The 22,426-nt window shown below is 49.6% G+C and overlaps 1 protein-coding gene across 1 annotated transcript; it reads left to right on the top strand.

Moving 5' to 3' along the window:
• Positions 1-3,097: 3,097 nt before the first annotated feature.
• On the top strand, positions 3,098-4,633 carry Kcna10 (potassium voltage-gated channel subfamily A member 10). Its single transcript, XM_026402847.2, has one exon. The coding sequence runs from the start codon at positions 3,098-3,100 to the stop codon at positions 4,631-4,633; it is 1,536 nt and encodes a 511-aa protein (XP_026258632.2).
• The last annotated feature ends 17,793 nt before the right edge of the window (positions 4,634-22,426 follow it).

Raw genomic sequence — 22,426 nt, 5'->3', positions numbered from 1 at the left:
CCTGGTACGCTGTCTGTATCCTATTCATTCATCACTCAACCATTCGTTCACCAGAGAGCCTGTGGAGTCACAGTGGCACACAAACCAAACATGGTCCCTGCCCTGGTGACTTTGCAATTACTCACTCATTTATTCATTCATTCACCTGCTTAATGAGGAAATGCTTACCAAATAATCACTCTGTGTACACAGAATACATTGAACTCAGAGCTGTCCCACCACCCTGCTACCTATCAACCATCCTCCTATCTGCCACCTCAAACTAGACCCTGGGGTGCTACAGGTACTGAGGTGAACCCTGGTCTCCAGGTCTATGTAAGGCAAGAGGAAAACCCTATGAGACAAGGAGAAATCCCCATCACCCCCACAGAGCTCCCTCGATGTCCTATTATCCTGGAAACTGGCAAGAGAACTTGGAAGCTCAGGCTGACCCCATGGACATGGATACTCCAAACCCGGTGCAAAAGGGTGATCTACAAAGGCAGCGTGAGCTCAGGGGGAAATCAGGGGACTTCCCAAGTAGGGCTGTCAGAGTGGCCTCCTCAGACAAAGTAGGACCTGGGCAGTCCTCCATGGGAAGGAAAGATTGGGAGAGAGGAAAAGAAAAAGTCTACAAGAGGCAGAACAAAATAGGAACGAAGATGTGGAGGCAGGTCAGGACAGAACAGATGGGGAGGATGGTGAGCTGAGAATTCTTCCTCCCAGCGGGGCATGGTGACACATGCCTATAGTCCCAGCAGCTCAGGAGGCTGAGGCAGGAGGATCATGAGTTTAAAGCCAGCCTCAGCAACTGAGTGAGGCCCTAAGCAACCCAGTGAGACCCTGTCTCTAAAATAAAATACAAAATAGGTCTGGGGATGTGGCTCAGTGGTTAAGCACCTCTTGGTTCAATCTCCTGTACCCACCCCCCAAAATGAATCCTTCTTCCAATTCTTCACATGAAATGAGTTTTCTGCCCAGAAGTATGTTATATTAGTTTACATGTAGAGCAGATGGGAGAGAAGTATGGAGGGTAATTCTTTACATTTTAAAGTAATTCACAAGTTACAAAGTGTTTTTTTAAAGTAATTTGAAATTTACAAAGTATCCATAAAGTGAAATAACTTATTTATTTCTTAATATAATCTTTTAGTGACCATTTTTTACCCATTTCACAGATCAGAAAACTAGGGGTCATAAAAATCCAGTGATTTACACTAAAATATACAACTCTAAGTGGTGAGGCAGAGCTTCCAGACAGGTCTTTTGTCCCCAGGTGTGGTTCTCTTTCCCCAGTGTCTGTAGTGATCCACATTTACTAAAATAAGCAGGGCACACGGAGCCTCCTGCACAGCTAACACTTCTCCAAGGCTCACCACATGCAGAGCCAGGATTTGAACTCTGGCCAAATGGCTCTGTTCTCAGAGTTCTTCACCCTGCTTTCCAACCACCCTACCACTCACGGGGCATCCCACGGAATGCCAGCACCCAGCATGCTCAGCAGTGGGTATACCCTTCCCCAGTCCACAACAGAAGAAGAAGAAGCTCAGTAACATTATGAGGCTTGCAAGGCCACACACTCCTAAGAGATAGAATAGGTAGGTGCTCAGTCTGCTCTGACTGACCAAATCTCATCTCATTGCCCAACATGTGACACCTAAACTAAAAAAAAAAAGGACACGGGACCAAGGAACACTGAGCTCCCAGGATTCTGCACCCTGGCCCGCAGCTCCCCACAAGGCCTCAGCTCCACACAGAGACCCCCCTGGTGTGGTGGGAAAGGCCTGCACCAGGAGGCCATGTCAGGGTTCTGTCAGGACTCTGTAGCACGAGCGGTGTGATCCAGGGAAGGTCACCTGGCTCTGTGGCTTGATAGAAATAACATCTCCTAACCACACGATTATTGCCATCCAGAAAGATAAGGGAAGGTGGCGTCCGTGTGAAGAGACTGACAGCACTGTGTGCTGCAGATATCCTTGTCACCTGTAAATGCAACTACTCCAAGGCCATGACCGCTCCGGCTTTCGTCTCAGGCTTGGTCCCTCCCCCCTCCTCCCCCCTCGCTCCACTCTGCCTGGCTTCCGTGCTCTCCAGTTGAAACTGAAGCTGGCATGGACTGGGGGAAGGAGTGTCACACGATATCCGTGGCTATCCAAGCCCACTGGGCATGCTCTCCTGACCCCGCCCCAACACACCCACACTCACACAGAGTTATGTAGTCACTTCCCAGTGAAAATCACTAAAACAAAATCATTCTCCGTGACTACCTTGGACTCAAGCCAAAACATTCCAATGGCATGTTGGCTTCTAAAGTTCTTGTGATGTGGAGAAGTTGGCAAAAAACCATAGCTATCACACAATCATCCTCCACCGAGCATCTAACATATGTATCTAATGCACCCTCAAAATCACTCTAGAAGTTATATCTAGATGGGGGGCCCAAGGCACCAACAGCTTCTTTAGAGTGTACGGTAGGGGACATGTTAGTCGGCGACCCCTCCTCCAGCCTCCATTCTCCCTTCTGAACAGAATCCCAACGGGGCTCACATATTCACTCCCAGACTTCACCACTGGGTCCAAGAGATAGTGGAGGAGGTGATGAGAAATGGTAGCCTTCCAGATATATTTTGAAGAATGTAAACAAAAGGGACTGCATGTTGGGGGGCGAAAGAAAAGAGCTAAGGAGAATAAGAGTGGAAAGGTTGGGTGATTTCAAGTCTTCACACATACAAAATTGTCCTTTTTATGATCATGAAATATTCACTTTCCTCTTTTATTATGACTCCTCTCTGCCAACATATACAGTGATACTCCTTTGCTGGGAAAAGTTTGTCCCTGTCCTCTAGGGGCCCTCTTTGCCATTTCTAGTAGGTATTAGCATGTGTAAGTTCAGGGGTTGCAAATTGATTTCAAGGGAAGACTGTCGCCAAAGCGACCTTCTCAAGCAAAAAAAAAAAAAAAAGTCATTGCTTAATCCATTGGTCTATCTAACATCAATAATCAAGAGCCAGCTGTCTCCTTCCCTGGCCTGGAATCTAATGAATTTCTCCTTCTCCACAGCTCACGGCGGGCAGTGAGGACTGGGGGTCTTCATGCTGCTCCCCTGATTCCCCCTAGAATGGAGATTTGTGGCTGGAAAGAAATGGAAGTCGCTCTGGTCAATTTTGATAACTCAGATGAAATCCAGGAAGAGCCAGGCTATGCTACAGACTTTGATCCATCCAATCCAAAAGGCCGCCCCGGGAGCAGCCCCTTTTCCAACTGGAAGATCCTCATCAGTGATAGCACCAACCACGAGACCACCTTCTCCAAGCTCCCGGGAGACTATGCCGATCCCCCAGGGCCTGAGCCCGTCGTCTGGAATGAAGGAAACCAGCGGGTGATCATTAATATCGCTGGGCTGAGGTTTGAGACCCAGCTCCGAACCCTCAATCAGTTCCCAGAGACCCTCCTGGGAGACCGGGAGAAAAGGATGCAGTTCTTTGATTCTATGAGAAATGAGTATTTCTTTGACCGGAACCGGCCCAGTTTTGATGGAATCCTGTATTATTACCAATCTGGTGGGAAAATCCGGCGGCCAGCCAACGTCCCTATTGATATCTTTGCTGATGAGATCTCCTTCTATGAGCTGGGTAGCCAGGCCATGGACCAGTTCCGGGAGGACGAAGGCTTCATCAAAGACCCTGAAACACCGCTCCCCACCAACGAATTCCACCGGCAGTTCTGGCTCCTCTTTGAGTACCCTGAGAGCTCCAGTGCGGCCCGTGGGGTGGCCGTGGTCTCCGTGTTGGTCGTGGTCATCTCCATCACCATCTTCTGCCTGGAGACACTACCCGAGTTCCGGGAGGACAGGGAGCTGAAGGTGGTCAGGGACCCCAGACTCCATGCAAACAAGACAGACCTCTCCCAGACCATGTTCTCTGACCCTTTCTTCATGGTGGAGTCCACCTGCATCATGTGGTTCACCTTCGAGTTGGTGCTTCGGTTCGTGGTCTGCCCCAGCAAGACGGACTTCTTCCGGAACCTCATGAACATCATCGACATCATCTCCATCATCCCCTATTTTGCAACTCTCATCACAGAGTTGGTCCAGGAGACGGAGCCAAGCAACCAGCAAAACATGTCCCTGGCCATCCTGAGGATCATCCGCCTGGTGAGGGTCTTCCGCATCTTCAAACTCTCCCGCCACTCCAAGGGGCTGCAGATCCTGGGGCAGACGCTGAAGGCTTCCATGCGGGAGCTGGGGCTGCTCATCTTCTTCCTCTTTATTGGGGTCATCCTTTTCTCCAGTGCGGTCTACTTTGCCGAGGTGGATGAGCCAGAGTCCCATTTCTCCAGCATTCCCGATGGCTTCTGGTGGGCGGTGGTCACCATGACAACTGTAGGCTATGGAGACATGTGCCCGACCACCCCAGGGGGAAAAATCGTGGGCACTCTGTGTGCCATTGCAGGGGTCCTCACCATTGCCCTCCCGGTGCCTGTCATCGTCTCCAACTTCAACTACTTCTACCACCGAGAGACTGAGAACGAAGAGAAGCAAAACATCCCAGGAGAGATTGACAAAATCCTCAACAGTGTGGGCTCAAGAACAGGCAGCACCGACTCTCTTAATAAGACCAACGGTGGCTGCTCCTCAGAGAAGTCCAGGAAGTGATCAGTCCAGGGTCTCCTGAACCCCAGGGTTGCTTTCTCTCGCTCTCTCTCCTCTCATCTTCTGTTTTTCCAAAGACCAAAGTGTATCTTTTGTGACCAGCAGGCCATCTTTGCCTGCATACTGCTTTAATAAATCCATATTTCTGCTGTATTTCCTAAGCTGTTTTTTCTCAGCTTATTATAAACCTTTCAGGGCCTTTCCTGTGGAGTAGTTTGGAGTGTTGACATCACCCGGGAGCAGGAAAACCAGAATCCAGGATGCCCAGACCTACTGAACCACAATCTACACTTTTAACAAGATCCCAGTTTATTTATTTGCACATTAAAGACTCAGAAGTACTGGGTTTTGTCTTCCTCAGAAGAAGCATATTAAGAGGCCAGAGTTGCTATCAGCAATAAGAACTGAGACTTGAGATGTTTAATAATAATAATTAATGACAATCCCTTATACTTGTACAGCATTGCATAAATTTTCCATAGCCCCTTCACCAACACGTGTCACTGCATCTCAGTATGACCAGGGCAACGGATTTGATGCTTATTCCCACACTGCGGATAAACCAATCAGGGATCAGCAACTTACAACTAAGCTCCTGTCATTCAGAAGCAATGACAGTCAATGCCGTCAAAGGTCCCACCTATGAATCTACTGTTCTTTCCACTAATGAAGAGGGTGTGATAGAATTGAGGGGAGGGTGAGAGGAGTTGGAGAGGTCTGACTTTCAAAACTCTGGACAGGGACATTCTTCCCTCCAGGGCCTGGGACCTAAGCACAACCTGGGGAGGGAAGACCTGTCTGGGTCTCTTACTCCTCATCCCCTTCCTTGGACAGTGAACAGGAAGCATCCCTATGTCCTTTTTTTTTAAGCGGGGGTGGGTAACCAGGGATTGAACTCTGGGGCACTTGACCACTGAGACACGTCCCCAGTCCTATTTTGTATTTTGTTCAGAGACAGGGTCTCCCTGAGTTGCTTAGCGCCTCACTTTTGCTGAGGCTGGCTTTGAACTCACAATTCTCCTGCCTCAGCCTCCCAAGCCACTGAGATTACAGGCCTGTGCCACCGCACCCTCCTCATCCCTCTATCCTTTTTACCTGGTCATCCCCATGGGTCAACACAAAGACTGTGGATCCTAAATGTGAGAAGGTGAGGCCCAGAAGACGGCTCCAGGAAAACAGGAACCTAACTGCCTCCGCTGTTCAGTTTCCACCGAGTCTGCAGGAATTGGCCAGTAGCCTAAGAGGCAGCTGGGGAGGGAAGAGCAGACCCTGAGACACGTACCCAGAGGCCAGGTTTACAAAGGAGGTATGGTTGTGGCAGGCTGAGGAGAGGAAGGGCCCTCCTGGGAGAGGAGATGATCAGCCCATCAAGCTCCCAGGATGAGGGAGTGGAGCTGGGAGTCCCCAAAGGACAGGGAGAGAAGCCTCTACTCTGTCCCTCCCCACCCATCTCTCATGTAAGGGGGCCCTGTGTCTCCCTTGGGCCCAATGCCACACCACGTTACACCAGAAAGTTAAGTCAATACCAGCACGATGCCCAGTGGCCCATAGGTCACTACATAGCTGGGGCCCACAACCACATCAGGGTTCTCCAGAGAAACAGAATCAATAGAGTGTGTGTGTGTGTGTGTGTGTGTGTGTGTGTGTGTGTGAATATTTATATGAATATAAAAATTTATACATAAACTTAACTATACAAGGATTTATGTGTACAGTATCCCCCCTTATTTGCAGGGGATACGTTCCAAGACCCCCCAGAGAATGCCTAAAAACTGCAGATCCTGCCACACCCAATATATACCATGTTTTTTCCTACACACACATATTGATGATAAAGTGTAATTCATAAGTTAGGCACAGTAAGAGATTAACAATAATAACTAATAATAAAATAGGACAATTGAAGAATATTCTAGAGTGAGTTATTAAAAACTTATGAATTTTTGAGGTGGAGCTGGAGCTCAGTTGGAACGCCCTTGCCTGGCATGTGAAAGGCCCTGAGTTCAAACCCCAGTATCATATTTTTTTAAAAAAAAAAATTACGATTGTTTATTTCCGGAATTTTCCATTTCATATTTTCAGACTGTGGTGGACTAGGAGATTCACTGAAACTACAGAAAGCAAAACCACACATTAGGTGGGACTACTCTATAAGCATACGTACCTGCACACACACACACACACACACACACACACACACACACACATAAATATGTATCAGTTTATTATAAGGAACTGGCTCATGTAATTATGGAGCCAGGCAAATCCTGAGCTCTACAGAGTAAGTAGCAAGTTGGAGACTCAGGAGAGCTGCCGCCGGTATGGTTCCTGTCTGAAGGCCAGCAGGCTCAAAGCCTAGGTAGATCTAATGTTTCAAGTTCAAAAGGAAGGGGCAGGGGCAGGGGTGGGGTGGGGAGACCCACTACCAATTTGGGAGGAAGGATTTGTCAGTAGCCAGGCTCAAAAGACCCTGCCTCTGGGGGAGGGGAGCTGCGCCTGAGGATTGCTCTCTGTGAGTGGGTATTTACAGAGCTCCTCCTGTGAGGCAGATACTTCTTAGCCACTGTAGGAGGACGCCCAAAGGACAAAGGTTCTCTTAATTTTCATAGTAAAAATAAGCAAACAACGTCGGAGAAACGAGAACCCTTTCTGAGCGTGGTTCATTTTGCAAAGGGCTTCCAAGTCTCGTGTTTTTCTTTTCCTTCACTTTATGCCTCTGTCTTTGCAAAAACAAATTGTGTAAGTCAGGACGAACGGTTGTGTTTATTCATCATTTTCTTTAAAAAGTGCTTTATAAACCATGAAGCATTTTTGAAAACTTCAGGGTTTTTTGAGTGGAAACCCCTCTAGACTTGGAATCCAAGGACCTGGCTGAGTTCTTTCTCATTATATGACTTTGGCCTCAATGAACCTCAATTTCCTTAAATGGAAAATGGAGATTTAAAAAGAAAAAGAAAAAAAAAAAGCCCTACCTCAGAGCACACATGGCAATGTTCTCACCCCACCCACCCCAGAAGGAGCTGGCACCCAGGGCCTCCCAGTTGTCTGGCCTCCAAAGTAGCCGCGTAGGACTGGCCCTCGCTGAGGCAGGTCCCTAGTGACTTCCTGTCTCCCTGATTCTTACACTCTACCTCTTGACCTTACTCGGTGATAGAGGATTGCCAAAAGCAATGCATGGCCATCAAGCACCTCACAATAGAATTTATTCTTCTTCTTTAAATGCTTTTCTTTTGGACAAACTAGCACTGCCCACAGGAGTCAAGAACTTGCCTTTGCAATCCAAGTCAGACCTTGATAACACTGGAAGGTGGGTGTTGTTTTCATGTAATTAACAGATAAGGAAACCTAAGCTTCAAAAAGTGAAGACAAACCGGGTGCGATGGCGCACGTCTATAATCCCAGTGGCTCGGGAGGCTGACGCAGGAGGGTCACAAGTTCAAAGCCAGCTGCAGCCACTTAGCGAGGCCCTCGAAATTTAGCAAGACCCTGTCTTAAAATTTGAAAAATAAAAAGGGCTGGGGACGTGGCTCAGTGGTTGAGTGCCTCTGGGTTCAATCCTTGGTACCAGAAAAAAAAAAAAAAAAAAAAGTGCAGACATGTTCCTCTGTGGCACACTATGAGGAAGCACCCTAATGAAGGAAGCACAAAATGGGTACAATCAGATGCACACGGCACCCGAATTGCCCCAACTGCCCACCTTCTTGGTCAAGAACCTAACACTTATCTTGTTACCCTCAAGTCTTTGTCACTCAAAGCCTAACTCAAAATACCATAATCTAGGCTAGCATCCCTTCCTGAGATTTGGGGACATCAGGGAGGCGGGATTGAGGCCCCGTCACTGTCCTGGCCTCTCCTGATCCACATCTGTACTGAGAGACCACTGAGAGCAGCTCAGCCACTTGACTGCATAAGAAGGTCCTGCAGGACCTCTGGGAGTATCTACTCACACAGGCCCAGCGTGTCCTGGCACAGGGGACATGTCCCCACCCCTCCCAACCACCTCACACACAGGGCTGCACTGCCCTGCTCATAGGCGGGTTAGCAGCTGCCCCCGATGGGCTGGCCACCCCTCACCCAGCTGCTTCTTCTCTACAACTAGCTCAGACACTCAGTGGGGAGACACACGCTGGTGTAGGGATGTGTCAGGCAGGACACTCTGTGGCAGGTGGCAAGAACCCAACTCAAACTGAACCAGAAGAGAGGATTGTGTGGGCTCATGTGACTGAGAAATGCAGGAGGCGGACCATGTGGGGCAGCTCTGTCTGCAAACACACTCCACCTTCAGAGCTCTTGTCACCTCTGTCCCACACTTGTCTCTGCTGCACAGCCCCTGGGCCCTTGAGGAAGGCCTTCTCCATGGGGCAGGGAGAATGACAGCCTGTTCACAACCTTATGACCACCTAACCAAAAGGGAAGAAATAGAAATATATATACATACACTCACACATAAGTAAACACACACGTATAACAGCCTTTCTATTTTATCTATAATTCCTCGCCAAAAAAAATGTCAACTTCAAAAGACAGCCATTCTTGTCTTAGTCTACTGCTGTATACAGAGTGTCTATCACAGCACTTAGTAAGTGTTCACTAAAAATCTGTTGAATTAATGAATTGTCCCTTGAAATTCCCCTTCCCAGTTATACTACAGAGACCAAACTAAGCCACGCTAGAGGCCTGCTGAGATTTCTTCCTATCCACATGTACTATAACCTAAATCCTAAACCCACAGGCTAAAGCCTGACACCCTTCAATGCAAGGGAGATGCCAGGTGACCCTTGGAGTAGTTATGAGCTGCTTGGAGTGCAGCTGGGACAGGAACACAGGGAGGCCTGGCCCAGAGCCCCCGAATGCTCCCAGCCAGCAGGAGCAGCCCGGTTTCCCTGAACAGAATCGCACGACCCTCGGTATGAAGCTGACTCACGGAAACCATTATTTGGTACACATATGCTTTTCCAAACTGTAAGCCAACATCTAATTTTGGAGATTTCACATTTAAAAAAAAAAAATTGAAATCATAGATTAAATAAGGGCAGCAAAAATTTGATAATTTTTGAATCCAGGTAGTGGGTCTATGGGGGCTCATTTTACTATTCTATTTTTATGTCTGAAAATTTTTCATAATAGAAAAATGTTTAAAAAAAAACCATATTTCTAACTTGCATTGGGAAACTGGAAGATGTGCCTGCCTAGGTGGCCATAGCAGCAGAGGTTGCTCTGCAGGTCACTACCTCTCTGCTCTCCCTCTTGCGACCCTGACCCATCTGCCAATTCCAGAGGGGTCAACATCTGGATAGGTGTGACCAGGTGTGACAAACCATCCAGGGAGGTTAGGTTTGTGTGACTGAAGCCAGGACATGCATCTCGGAGGACTTTGGATCCGGTGTTTGCAGCATTGGTGTATTGGATGAGTTCCGGAGATCAGACCAAACATCTGTCTGAGTAGTGAGGAGGGGGTTTTTGTAAGGGAAGAGGAAGCAGCAACAGCCCCCTGGGGTGTCCCTCTCCTGCTCAGGGAATAGCTTCCCACAACAGCTGCTCTGAGCCGGCACGGTGGCACACACCTGTAATCCCAGCAGCTCTGGAGGCTGAGGCAGAAAGATTGCGAGTTCAAAGCCAGCCTCAGCAAAAGCAGGACACTAAGCAACTCAGTGAGACCCTGCCTCTCAATAAAATACAAAATAAGGCCCGGGGATGTGGCTCAGTGGTCGAGTGCTCCTGATCCATCCCTGGTACCTCCCCCCACCCCCCAAAAAAGACAGCTGGTCTGAACAGGAAATCTGAATCCCCTCCCACACACCCTGGCTCTGTCCCCAGCCCAGGCACCCTGGTCAGCCCCTCTCCACCTCAGCAGCCCCCAGATGAGGCAGTTGGAGTCCCGCTGCCTCCTGGGGAAGAGTTAGTCCCTCTCACCAGGAGCAGGATGGCCTCCCAGCCCAGTCCCAGGAGCCCCTGCCCTGAGCTTCTCCCTCCTTATGGGGTCCTGGGGATGGGGAAGGGAAGGAGACATCCAAGGTGTCCCTGACCTACAGGCAGCTGATTTCAGCCTCCTAGCAAATAAAACACACCCCGCCTGCCCCAGGAGGGCAGTGCTCCAAAGGCCCTTTGAAGTGAGAGGAAGAAAGAGGGCCTGGTCTCCCCATGGGGCCCGCTGTGCTTGCTCCCTGGGACACATCCTTAGAGACACAAGACCCGCTTGCCCTCAGACACAGAGATGAAAAGGAAGGGGGGGGGGTGGCTGGGAGCCGGGGAGATGGGAAAAAGGAAGATCAGACAAACCTTTGTTATCACCTCTCAGGGGAAGTGGAGGTAAAAGGCTGTCTGAGAAATGTCAAGAGATAATGAATGCTATCTCACCCCCATGGCTGAGGTGTCAGTCAGAGGCTTGGGGAGAAGCAGCCATCCTCCTTGGGAATGAATCCTGGGTGGATCTTGTGCTCCCCTGAACCACAGGGGCCATGGCTGAGCCCCCCACCCCCACACTGACAAACACACCCCATGTCCCCCCCTCATGTACCCTACTGTACCATTGTTGATGGAAATATTAACTAAGAATAATGAATGATAAATAGCACCAGGCTCCCAGGATGATTTTGAGGATTAAATAGGATCATAAGGGAGGTTCCTCAACAAACTGTAAAAGGTGCTACACGAAGCAGGACAGAGGAAGAAAGCGACTTGACCTCACCTCTTCTTACATGGTAGATCCCAGGTCCTAAACCTACCGGTGACTTGGAAATCCTTCAGGGGCCGTGCCCTTTGACTGTTACCACCCCGGGATACTATCTGGTCTATAACAGAGGCTCGGCAAATGACAGGAGAAAAGGTGGAAGAGAATGGAAGGTGATCCCGTGAACAGAGGCATAAGAGGGCCCAGGCTGAGGGGACCTGGCCTCCCCCACACCTCCCCAATTGGTATTCATTAGGAGCCATCTACCTGCAGAGTTGAGGCTGAAGTAACTTCTTGGCACAGAAATTTTCTGTAGCGGCCCTGGATTCTCTGTTTTTTTCTGAGATTCTAAGCAGGAAAAGATAACACACACTCCCTGTGTGTCCAGTGACTAATTTTCCAAGAGGTGTAAATGGCACCTTCACTATTTCCTCAAACATTCATCAAATTCCTGCTATGGTCAAACGCCCCGCCCAATTGACTCTGGAGTGACAGAGCCCAGAGGCGTGTCTCTGCTGTGCTCTCGATGAATGCAAATTGGCTTTACAGAAGGGCTGGAAACCCAGACCTCACTGTGGGTGGGCCAGAGGCCTGGGCCTAAGCACAGCCCCTTCCCCTTCCTGAGCCTCCCCACCAGGAATTATCAGCGAGGCAGCCAACCTCCTGCTCCTTGCCAGCCCTCTCAACAGGAAAACTGGCCTTGCTTGGGCCTGTCCTCTGGCTCAAGAGGACAAGCAGCAAAAGTGTAAGGAAAGGAGCTGGTTTTCTGCCCCCATGTTCTGCTCGCTGGAAGAAACACAGTCACTTTCACTGGAGAAGACCCTGAAGCCCAGGAGGGAAGTCAGTTCAGTGTTGGGCACAAATGCAAGTCAGGGAAGGAGTTCTGTTGGCAGAGACACAGGAGAAAGATGCTCCCTGGTGGTCCTGGAGAATAAAATGCCAAGACGTGTGAATGGGAAAGGGAAAGCCTCACTGCATTTCCCAGAGAGTCACTGGAGAGTGTGGACTTTGCTACATGGGGGCAGAGAAAGAGGCTAGGCCCTGGGCAGCTTCTCTTCTTTGGAATCACAGAGACAGAATGAGAAGAGAAGGCCTCTGGCCAGGGCCCCCTGGAGTCAACCATGTTGAAAACGGAAGGGCTTTTATAAAAGTGTCAACGGGTAGAAAGAGCAAAGACTACCACCTTCTCTTTGAAGCCAGATGGAGGAGGACAAAAAAAACTAAGACCAAAAATGATTTTTTGGAAAGATGTGTCCAGATGTCTTGAAATTTCTTATAATCTGCTTTCAAGCATCATCTATAAACGAAATGCTCAAATAACTGTTGTAATGACAGGTGGGTGATTTTTTTTTAATAAAACATGGAATGCTTTATTTGCTAAGGAGACACAAGCAGGAGACACCGTTGAGTCTGTAGAGGCAGCACGTTGAAGGAAGGAGACTCGTAAGGCTTTACTTGCCTTGTATTGAAGGACTAGGTTCAGACTCCAGCCTTGCTGTGTGACCGCAATCAAGTTACATAAATTCTCTGAGACTCATTCTTTCAGCTGTGTTGGGGTTTATTATGCATATCTATTTGAGTTGTCAAGAAAATTAAATGAGCCATTTGGATCTGAAATGGCCCATATATTAAAGGCTTGGTCCTCAGGTTAGCACTATTGAGAGTTGATGGAAACTTAGGAGGTGGGGCTTATTGGAGGGTTTAGGTCACTGGAGATGTGCTTGCAAAGGGGACAGCAGGACACCCATCTCCTCCTCTCTCTCTTTCTCACCTGGCCAAGAGGTGAACGGACTTCCTCTACCATAGGCTCTCACCGGGACATACTGCACTGCCACAGGCTCAAAAGCAATGGGATAAATCATTTATGGACTGAACCTGCCAAAACGGTGAGCCAGAATACACATTTTCCCATTTTAAATTGGTTGTCTGTGGTATTTTGTTATAGTAACAAAAAGCTGACTAGCACAGACGTCAAATACAAACCCCCTTTCATAGAATGGGCACTAACTAGTAGTTTTCCCAAATTTGGAATCTCAGAAAAGGGTTCACAGTGTAAGCAGACTCCCCATTGCCACTTGGCCTCAGGGTAGGGTAGGACTAGCATCATATCTGAGCATGGCCACTGAGCTCCCACCGCTGTGAGCCCCTTAGGACAGTATCTAATTCCCCCCATGAAGCAGAAATGTCTACCTCCAAGCTCCCCTGAAACACTTCTGTCATTCTCACAATTCCCTCCTAGGACAGCACTAACCCCAGCCATCATTAATCCTATGGGGTTCAGACAACAACCTCACAGTCATTCTTATCTCACGGGAACCTCGCAATAACCCTGCACCTTGCTCCAGAGGCTTTGGGGATTTGCCCTATTTCAGAGTTGATAAAGCCATTCTAAAGAGCCCAGTGACTGCCCATCTCTCCCGGTGGCCTGCCCTGACACCACAGCTGCCTCCCCTGAGGTCTGGCCAGGCACAGCTCACATACCACGCTCTCATTGAAAATGGGGGCGGGGCAGAAGAGGGAGATATGGCTCTTCCCTAGGGACCCATGTTTGCTCTGCACCTGCTAAAGGTGTTGGTGTCAGTCGGCCAGGGGTGCTAGAACAGGGGCCACAAGATAGGGTCCAGGGGGAGGCAGGGCTTCATGAACAGAATGTTCTGTCTCTTTGTTCGGAGGGACACAAGGCCAAGATCAAGTGGCCAGCAAGGTTGCTTTCTTGTCCTGCAGATGACCATATTCTTTCTTCATATCTTCACGTGGTCTTGCCTCTTTATGTGTCTGTGTCATATATATATATATATATATATATATATATATATATATATATATATATACTAGGAATTGAAACCAGGGTGCTATATCACTGAGCCATACTCTCAGGCCTTTTTATTTTGAGACAGGATCTTGCTAAACTGCCTAGTCTGGTCTCAAACTTGAGATCCTCCTGCCTCAGACTTTCGGATAGCTAAGATCATAGGCCATGTGCCACACGCACACGCACAAATTTCTACTTTTTAAAGGACACCAAACATATTGGATTAGGGCCCACCCTCATGATCTCCTTTTCACTTGGTCACCTCTGCGAAGACCTTGCCTCCAAAGGAGATCAGATTCTGAGAGAGGAGGTGAGGAATCCAACATACCTTTTTTTAGATGGGGGGATACACAAATCATCTTTCCTTTTCAAATGAAAAAAAAAATGGTTCTGAGAGGTTCAATGACATATGCGCAGTCACACAGCTAGGAAAAGCAGCAGTCCCTGGCCCTGATTCCAGAGCCTATGTGGACACCCACCACATCATATTCCCTGGCTCAGCAACTAGAATCCATAGAGCCCATCACCAGCCATGGGAACAGAGGGCTCCACACCACAGAGGACGGGATGCAGAGTGGGAGAAAGGATCCCAAGCAGCAAATTTGACCTCCCCTGCCTTCTCTCCGCTGCCTCCCAAGCTTCCAGGGGTGAGGAGAGAGGGAAGGATGTGACAGGTAGAGTGGGTGGGAAGGAGGGAGAGGCAGTGGGAAGGGTGCCAGCCGCTTTGCAAGTCCCCAGAGGGAGGGGCCCCTTCCCCTCCTGTCTCCTGTCAAAGAGGCTGGTTGGTCTCAATCAAGCGAGCACCAGGTAGGTGCTGGAAACAGCTCCCACTAGTGATTTATAAAATCAAACTGCTTTCATTCAACTCTTGAGTGATGTTTTCTTAATGTTTCTTCATGTGTTTCTTAATGCCCCCCTTCCTGCCCCACACTCTCAGGAAAGGACCCCTGAGTTCAAGAACTCAGCCCCTGCCAGTCACCCCATCCCCACCACACTCACCCTCCCCCAACCCCAGGGCCTTGGCCTTCCCCCTGGCCCCTGTTGCTTCAGGGCACGTATTGGACGAATGGGCCCATCTCCAAAAAGAACCCGAGAGGGAGTCTGCCACCTGGGAGACAGGAAGTCTCTTTTACATCAGCCTCTTGTTTAAATCTTAAATTGATTCTTGATGCTTTGGATCAGTGGGCTGCTTTGAATTCCAAGCCCAGAACTAGAACTAGGACAGGCAGCCCGGCCAGACACCAGTGTGGCAGGAGGCCCGCTGAAGACATCCCACCTCCCTGTCTAAGGAACCCTAGTCCCCTACAGCATATCTACCTCCCCGTCAGCCTGTTGGAAATAACTACCCACCCTGTGGGAAAGTTCACGCCTCCTTTGCCCCCAGAGGCTTCACAGCCTTAGATGATGATTCTAACTCTGTGGGCCTCAGTTTCCCCATTTGTTAACAGCAACAATCCAGCCCCCAAGATGATTGTGTGAATCAAGCGGCGTACGATGAAAGATCCCTGAGCAAACTGTAAGGAGTGCTGCACAGAGAAGACAGAGGCAGACAACCACCTGATCCCTTAGACAGTTGCATGCTCAGTAACCACCTGGGAAACCCTAGAATGAAATCTGTACGTTGGGAACCCTTCAAGGGCCATACTGTATTCTTTGACTCCTAGGATATAGTACCTGGTACATAATAAATGCTTAACAAATATTTCTGACATGAAAGAACGAAAGGAGGAGGCAAAAGAGAGCTCATAGTTCATACCGCCAGGCGCAGTGGCACACACCTATAATCCCAGCAGTTTGGGGAGGCTGGGGAAGAAGGATCGCCAGTTCAAAGTCAGCAAAAGCGAGGCCCTAAGCAGCTCAGTAAGACCCTGTCTCTAAATAAAATACAAAAAAAAAAAAAGGCCTGGGGATGTGGTTCAGTTGTTAAGTGCCCCTGAGTTCAATTCCCAGCATTGAAAAAAGAGAGAGAAAGAGAGAAAAGAGCTCATACAAAGATCAGCTCATGCAGCCAGTGCTACTGTCACCTCAAGGCTTGACCAGCAGGAGGGGGCCTCCCAAACCCGTGGACTGAGGGAGACAGTTCTTTTTTTGGCTGCTGGCTGGAAGTCACCCTCAGTTCCTGCCCCATGGACCTCTCCATAGGTCAGCTCACAGCCCGGCACAAAGAAATGGAGCTGTGAGTCTTTGCACATGAAAACATAAGTTTCCCCACGCAGGGTCAATCCCTGGGCCACCCATCCCAGTTTTCTGTCACCAGGGCTATAGGGAGGTACCGTTGTCCTCTTTGTTCCCAACCTCTGAAATGTTGAATGCCTCCCAGCTTGCATAAGCTCCTGTCATAATAATTTCACCCCTGATTCCTTTGTGTAAAACACTCTCACTTCACCATCTTATTGATTTCTTATGGGTACACTCTGAATGTAGTTCTTGTGTGTTTCAATTTAATAACTGGTGAAAGTGAGGCCCAGAAAGGTCAAGGTCACATAGCCTAATAAGTGACAGGGCTGGCGTTGAACCTAGTCTGACCTTCTCACAGGTATCCGGACTTCACAACTGGTTTCTCCATCGGAACAGCACCGTCTCCAAGTGAAACAAGTTCTGCACAATTACCACCTACGGTGAGCACAGAGCATCTCTAAAACAGTGTCAAGTCTCCAGACTCCTGGCTTTGGTGACCAGAAGGTCCCTGCCCATCTGGAAGCAAGTGAACCCCCCAGGTGGGCTGATATTTCAAGGAAACTCTCTGGTGTCCAGAGTTTACAGAGGTTTCCTTTCCTGCTCACTTCAACCCCTGTGGAGTCCTCTTCCTGATCAACATCTAAAAGCCAAATTTTCTCCCTCCCATTGTAGAAACAATTCTCAGTAAAAAAAACTGGAGAGGCAAGGCGGGGCTCAGATAGGGTTTGAGGGGGAGGAGCATCTGGCTTTGATGGCTTGGCTTTGGTCCGCAGCACTCTGAGCTCTTGAAAGGAGTCCATCCTGCCGTGGTTTGGAAGAGTGCCCATGCCGGGGGTAACAGGTGGGATTCTAAAGAACTTGACCTGAAGCAGCCACAGAGAGCGGTCACACCCTGAAGATGGGGACAAGGTGTCATCTGAAGGGAATGGGTTCTTAGAATCTGTTGTCCCAGGAGGAGGGAAGGGAGTTGGGCAGATGGAGGCAGAGCCCCTGTCTCTACTTGAACCTCCATCTCTCAGATGTGGATCTCAAGGAGGGATCCTCGACAGGAGCTTGGTGACAAAGGGCAATGAGATGTAGAAGTCTAAATAATGGGTCCCCCAAAGATGCCAGGACCCCAATCCTTTGATTGGCCTACCTTACCCTTGGCAAAACTTTCTCTTTTGCAAAGAGTCTTTGCCCATGTGGTGAAGCTGAGGACTTGAGATGAGGAGATAGCATGGCGGGGGCCCCATGGAATGGAATCACAAAGGAATTTACAAGAGGGAGGCTGGAGGGCAGAGTCAGAAGACACCACCAAAGAAGCAGAGGTGGAAACAAGGAGCAAAAGGCCACCGAAGGCAGGCCACCTATAAAAACCAAAAAGGCACTCCTCCCCCTGAGGCCTCCATAAGGTGCACAGCCTGGCTCACACCTGAATTTTAGCTCACACCTGAATTTTGGCCCTCGCAGACTGATTTTTACACCTCCAACCTCCAGAACCATAGGATGATAAATATCAATTGTTCTAAGCCACCGAATTTGTAATAATTTGATTGTTACAGCAACAATAGAAAGCAGATACAGATGATGAGCTGCTTACAGTGGCTCATCCCTGTAACCCCAGCAACTTGTTTGAGGCCAGCCTCAGCAACTTAGCAAGGCCCTAAGCAACTTAGCAAGACCCTGTCTCAAAATTTAAAAATAAAAATTAAAAAGGGCTGGGGTATAGCTCCATGGTAGAGCACCCCTGAGTTCAATCTCCGGTACGAAAAAATAAAAAAAAATAAAATAAAAACAGATGGTGTCTGTCATAAAGAAGTCAGCCAGGCCGGCGCGGTGGTACATGCCTGTAATCGCTCACAATGGCTCAGGAGTTTGAGAAAGGAGGATTGCAAGTTCAAAGTCAGCCTCAGCAACAGTGAGGTGCAAAGCAACTCAGTGAGACCCTGTATCTAGATAAAATACAAAATAGGGCTGGGTATGTGGCTCAGTGGTCGAGTGCCCCTGAGTTCAATCCCCAATACTCTCCCCACAAAAAAAGAAATCAGTCAGGAGCCTGATTGTGTCAACACCATAGCTCTTATGCCTAACCATCTGGGAATATGTTGCTCTAGTGTATCTTCCTTTGGGTCCTGGGGAGCCCATGCATTGGAGAGTGACAGTAAGATTTGTACACATTGGAGTCAGAGAGTCACAGGGTTAAAGGTAGCAGCGCTCCTTAGATCACGCAGTGGTGATGGCAGCAGCCTTTAGCCATTAGAGGGACATCTGCAAGGTTCAGCCTCTGCCCGGGAGGCATGAGCTCTGCTGTCCAAGGAGAGAACCTCTGAACATTGTCCACCTGGAGGATCAGATCTTATTTCAAGGGAAGCAGTCGAGGCCTGCAGGGTCCCCACACACACACCCTGACATCCTCCACAGTGGCCAGGAGTCCAGCTAGGAGTGTCCTCCGCTGCCCACCAACCAACCTGAGAAGGTAATCCCAGCTGCCAAAACCATCAAGGGCATATATTCTGGGGATGACATGTCTCCCCACCCTCCTGCCCAGGTTCGGATCAGAGGCTGGTACAGTCTGTTTGCACCAGCCACCCTGGCACGGTCTGCTCAGGCCACCACCACAGAATACCGCAGACCAATGGCTCAGGCAATGGTTCTAGAGCCCGGAATGCAAGACCAAGGGGCCAGCAGGGTGGGTTTCTGGTGAGGCCTTCTTCCTGACTTATAACTGGTCGCCTTCTCAGAGTGTCCTCGACAGTGACATTGCTGGTGCCTCCTCTTCTTATTGGGAGACCAGGGGTATCATGTGAGATTTCACCTTGATGACTCCAGCTAACCTTAATTACCTCTTTAAAGGCCTCTCTCCAAATAAAGCTACACGGGGGGGGGGGGGGGTGTTAGAGTTTTAGCGTATTAACTTGGGAGGGGACACAATTCAGTCTATAACACCCCCCTTCCTACTGGTTCCTACACATCACGGCTCTTGAATGCCTCTGGCTTCAGCCCTTAATAAGATGGTCGTGATCCCTATTAAGATGGTAGAGGTCATGTCTTGTCATCTGGGAGTCTGGTGCAGTCCAGGTGGCTCATCTGGAGTAGCAGACAAGGGAGCCCATCGATCGCAGGCCCTACCTCACCCAGGGAGGGACAGGTTTTCATTAGCCAATGGAGCACATGCTCGGGGTTTCCAGGGGCCAGACCACAGCTGCTCCTCTGCTTCCTGCCATTCAAACCCCTGCACCACAGTCAGGCTTCGAATCTCAGGCTGCATGGGAACCAGACCTCTAGAACCAAGAACTGGGACACCAGGCCTGACAAAGATTTTTTGTGATGCTCCTTGGCATAAGTAACAGTCTGGCAGATGGAATTTGGTTTCAGAATCGTCATTTTTCTAGGGCATTGCAACCAATTAAGAGAACAACGGGACAGAACATGTAAAATCTAAATCTAAAACACAGCGCCTCCCAGTACACCTCACCAGGAAAAAATCTTGGCTAGCTCTCACCTGCTGCTGCAGCTTGGATCTGGAGGGTCCCCAGAGTTCTGTGTGTGAATCCTTGGTCCCCAGCCTGTGGGGACTTTTGGAAAGTGGTGGAACCTTTAGGTAGGGCCCAGTGAGAGAAGTTAAGTCATTGAGGTGGTGTCCTGAAGGAGATATCGGGACTCCAGCCCCTTCCTGTCTCTCTCTTTTCACTCCCTGGTCACCATGGGGTGAACACCTTTGCTCAGCCCTGAACCCCTGGACATGGTGCTCTTCCTCACACAGACCCGAACACATCAGCGCCAACTGACCATGGACTGAAAACTCCAACACTGTGAGCCAAAATCACCTTTCCTCCTTAGAAGTAGATTTTGTCACATATTTTGGTGGCAGTGATAGAAAGCTGACGATGCACCCCCCATAAAGCTGGGTAAGGACGAAGATAGTGTTTCACTGGCCTTTGTGGCTTTTGTACCCAGTGCTAGGGCTGCCCAGGAAATAGCTGAGACAGAGAGAGTTCACCTGGGGGCTGGGGATGTGGCTCAAGCGGTAGCGCGCTCGCCTGGCCTGCGTGCGGCCCGGGTTCGATCCTCAGCACCACATACCAACAAAGATGTTGTGTCCGCCGAGAACTAAAAAATAAATATTAAAAAAAAAGAGAGAGAGAGTTCACCTTGACAAGGCCGTGGATACTCATCCCCCAAACCTCAGGTCCCAGGCCACCGGCTATGGGAGAAAGATGACAGTCCCCAGTGTCATTCTTTGCATCTTCCTCACTCAGGTATCTCCAGTGGGCAGGGTTCTGACCCTGTTTGAGGAGACTATCACCAGCTGGCCAGACTGGCCATATGAGCTGGGTTCAAAGGAGCTGGCCGTATCAGTAGCTATGAAAACTGCGAAGAAACCACGCAGCACACGAACATAAGTTTCTAAGGCAGGACAGCTCCAGTGCTGGTAGGAGCAAGAGAGCCAGCACACCCCGAACCCCCTGTTTTTATTTAGAGGAAATACATTCAAGAAAGTTCCACCCAAATAAGGCAAGAGATTGGGGTTCGAAGGGTGGAGTCTTGCTTGGCGATGTCTTGTGGTCAGCAGATTGACTGACAACTTGGAAGGCCACACCCATCTCAGGTGCTGTGTGGCACAGCCCAATCAGGCAGGCAGTCCCGTCAGGCCAGTCCTCTCATACGCTTTGAATGCACACAGCTCACCCACCCACAGCCCATGCATGGCTCCCGACAGAAGACCTTTCAGCTCTCACCTGTACTTGCACCCCTCAGGGTCTGACCCTGAGCCACAGGAGCATTCCCAGCCAGACAGGGCAACTTTAGCCCCAGAGAAGCTACTTTTAGAAGCTGGGTGGGTAAAGAATGCTGGGTGGGGGCTGGGGATGTAGCTCAAGCGGTAGGGCGCTCGCCTGACATGCGTGCGGCCCGGGTTCAATCCTCAGCACCACATACCAACAAAGATGTTGTGTCCGCCAAGAACTAAAAAATAAATGCTAAAAAAAATTCTCTCTCTAAGAATGCTGGGTGGCAGAATAATGAGGTGCTAACAGACGTTGCGGGGGTGGCCCACCCCTCCTAGGCTGCCATCCCAGGTGAGTACCTCCAAGGATGCAGGAATCAGGGGTCAGAGGACAGAAAGAAGCCTGAGAAAGAAAGCCATCTCTCTCCTTCTTGAGTCCAAACAAATCTTCAAAGTCTGGTCCGAATCTATAGCCAAGCTGCCACCCAGCCATGAGACTAGCCCCACAGCACCTTCTGTACCAGGCCATGTGACTCTCCAACGGAGGACAATTTCAGAAAATTCTGATTCCCAATCCATCCCCTCCCTCACTGGCCTGTGTCTGGAACTTCCAGGAACCATGTGAATTCAGGAAGGCACTTGGGGACCCTCTACTCTTTGGTTGACATCCACACCCATAAGAGCTCATGTCCACACGCCAGAACTGAGGCCTTGGACCCATCTGCCCCACGGCCTCAGAAGCTAAAGCCAAGAGAGTGATTACCAGTGGACCCAGGGAGGCCCAGGGACACTGACACAAGCCCAGGTAGGGAGACAGCCAGCTGCCCACAATTCGCATCATTGTTTGTGAGTGATGCACTGCATGAGGACAGCACCCTGGGGAGCAGCATCCCACATCAGGGGATCTGGCAGGAACTTGGTGCTCCAGGGGAAGACCAGGCACCAGTTCAAAGCTGCAGGCCGTGTGGGCTGGTCCTCATTCACCTAGGACACTCCCAGACACACTCAGGCCCATCTCAGAGCTCCTTGTTCCCCCCTCACAGGCCCTAAAAATAAAGCTCCAAGGGCACAGTTATTCTGGTCTCCGTGCTAAATGAAGTCTTAGGAAAGAAACAGACTCTCAGATTTCATGGCTGGGGCCAGAGGAGAGGGCAAGGACAAAAGGTGGGGGGAGGCTCAACAGCACGGATGCAGCTTCAGCCTTGGTTTTGAGGGAACGAAGGCCATCAGCCCAGAGGAGATTTCTAGGGCCACCAGCCATCCTCAAAAGGAGGCACAATCGGGGGGACAAATTTGACTGCATAGTATCCTGCCTCAGTTCAGTGCTATCCCAAAATCTGCACAGTGGCCAGTGAGTGGTCAGGATCCTGTCTACTGTAACTGTCATGGAGTGACAGGCCATTACGCTGACCTGGAAAGTGAATGCTG

Source organism: Urocitellus parryii, chromosome 11, assembly GCF_045843805.1.
Source record: "Urocitellus parryii isolate mUroPar1 chromosome 11, mUroPar1.hap1, whole genome shotgun sequence".
Taxonomy (NCBI): Eukaryota; Metazoa; Chordata; class Mammalia; order Rodentia; family Sciuridae; genus Urocitellus; species Urocitellus parryii.
This window is presented reverse-complemented; position numbering and strand designations above follow the sequence as displayed.

Coding starts and splice junctions, on each gene's coding strand:
- Kcna10 (XM_026402847.2), top strand. CDS start 3,098: ATGGAGATTTGTGGCTGGAAAGAAATGGAAGTCGCTCTGGTCAATTTT.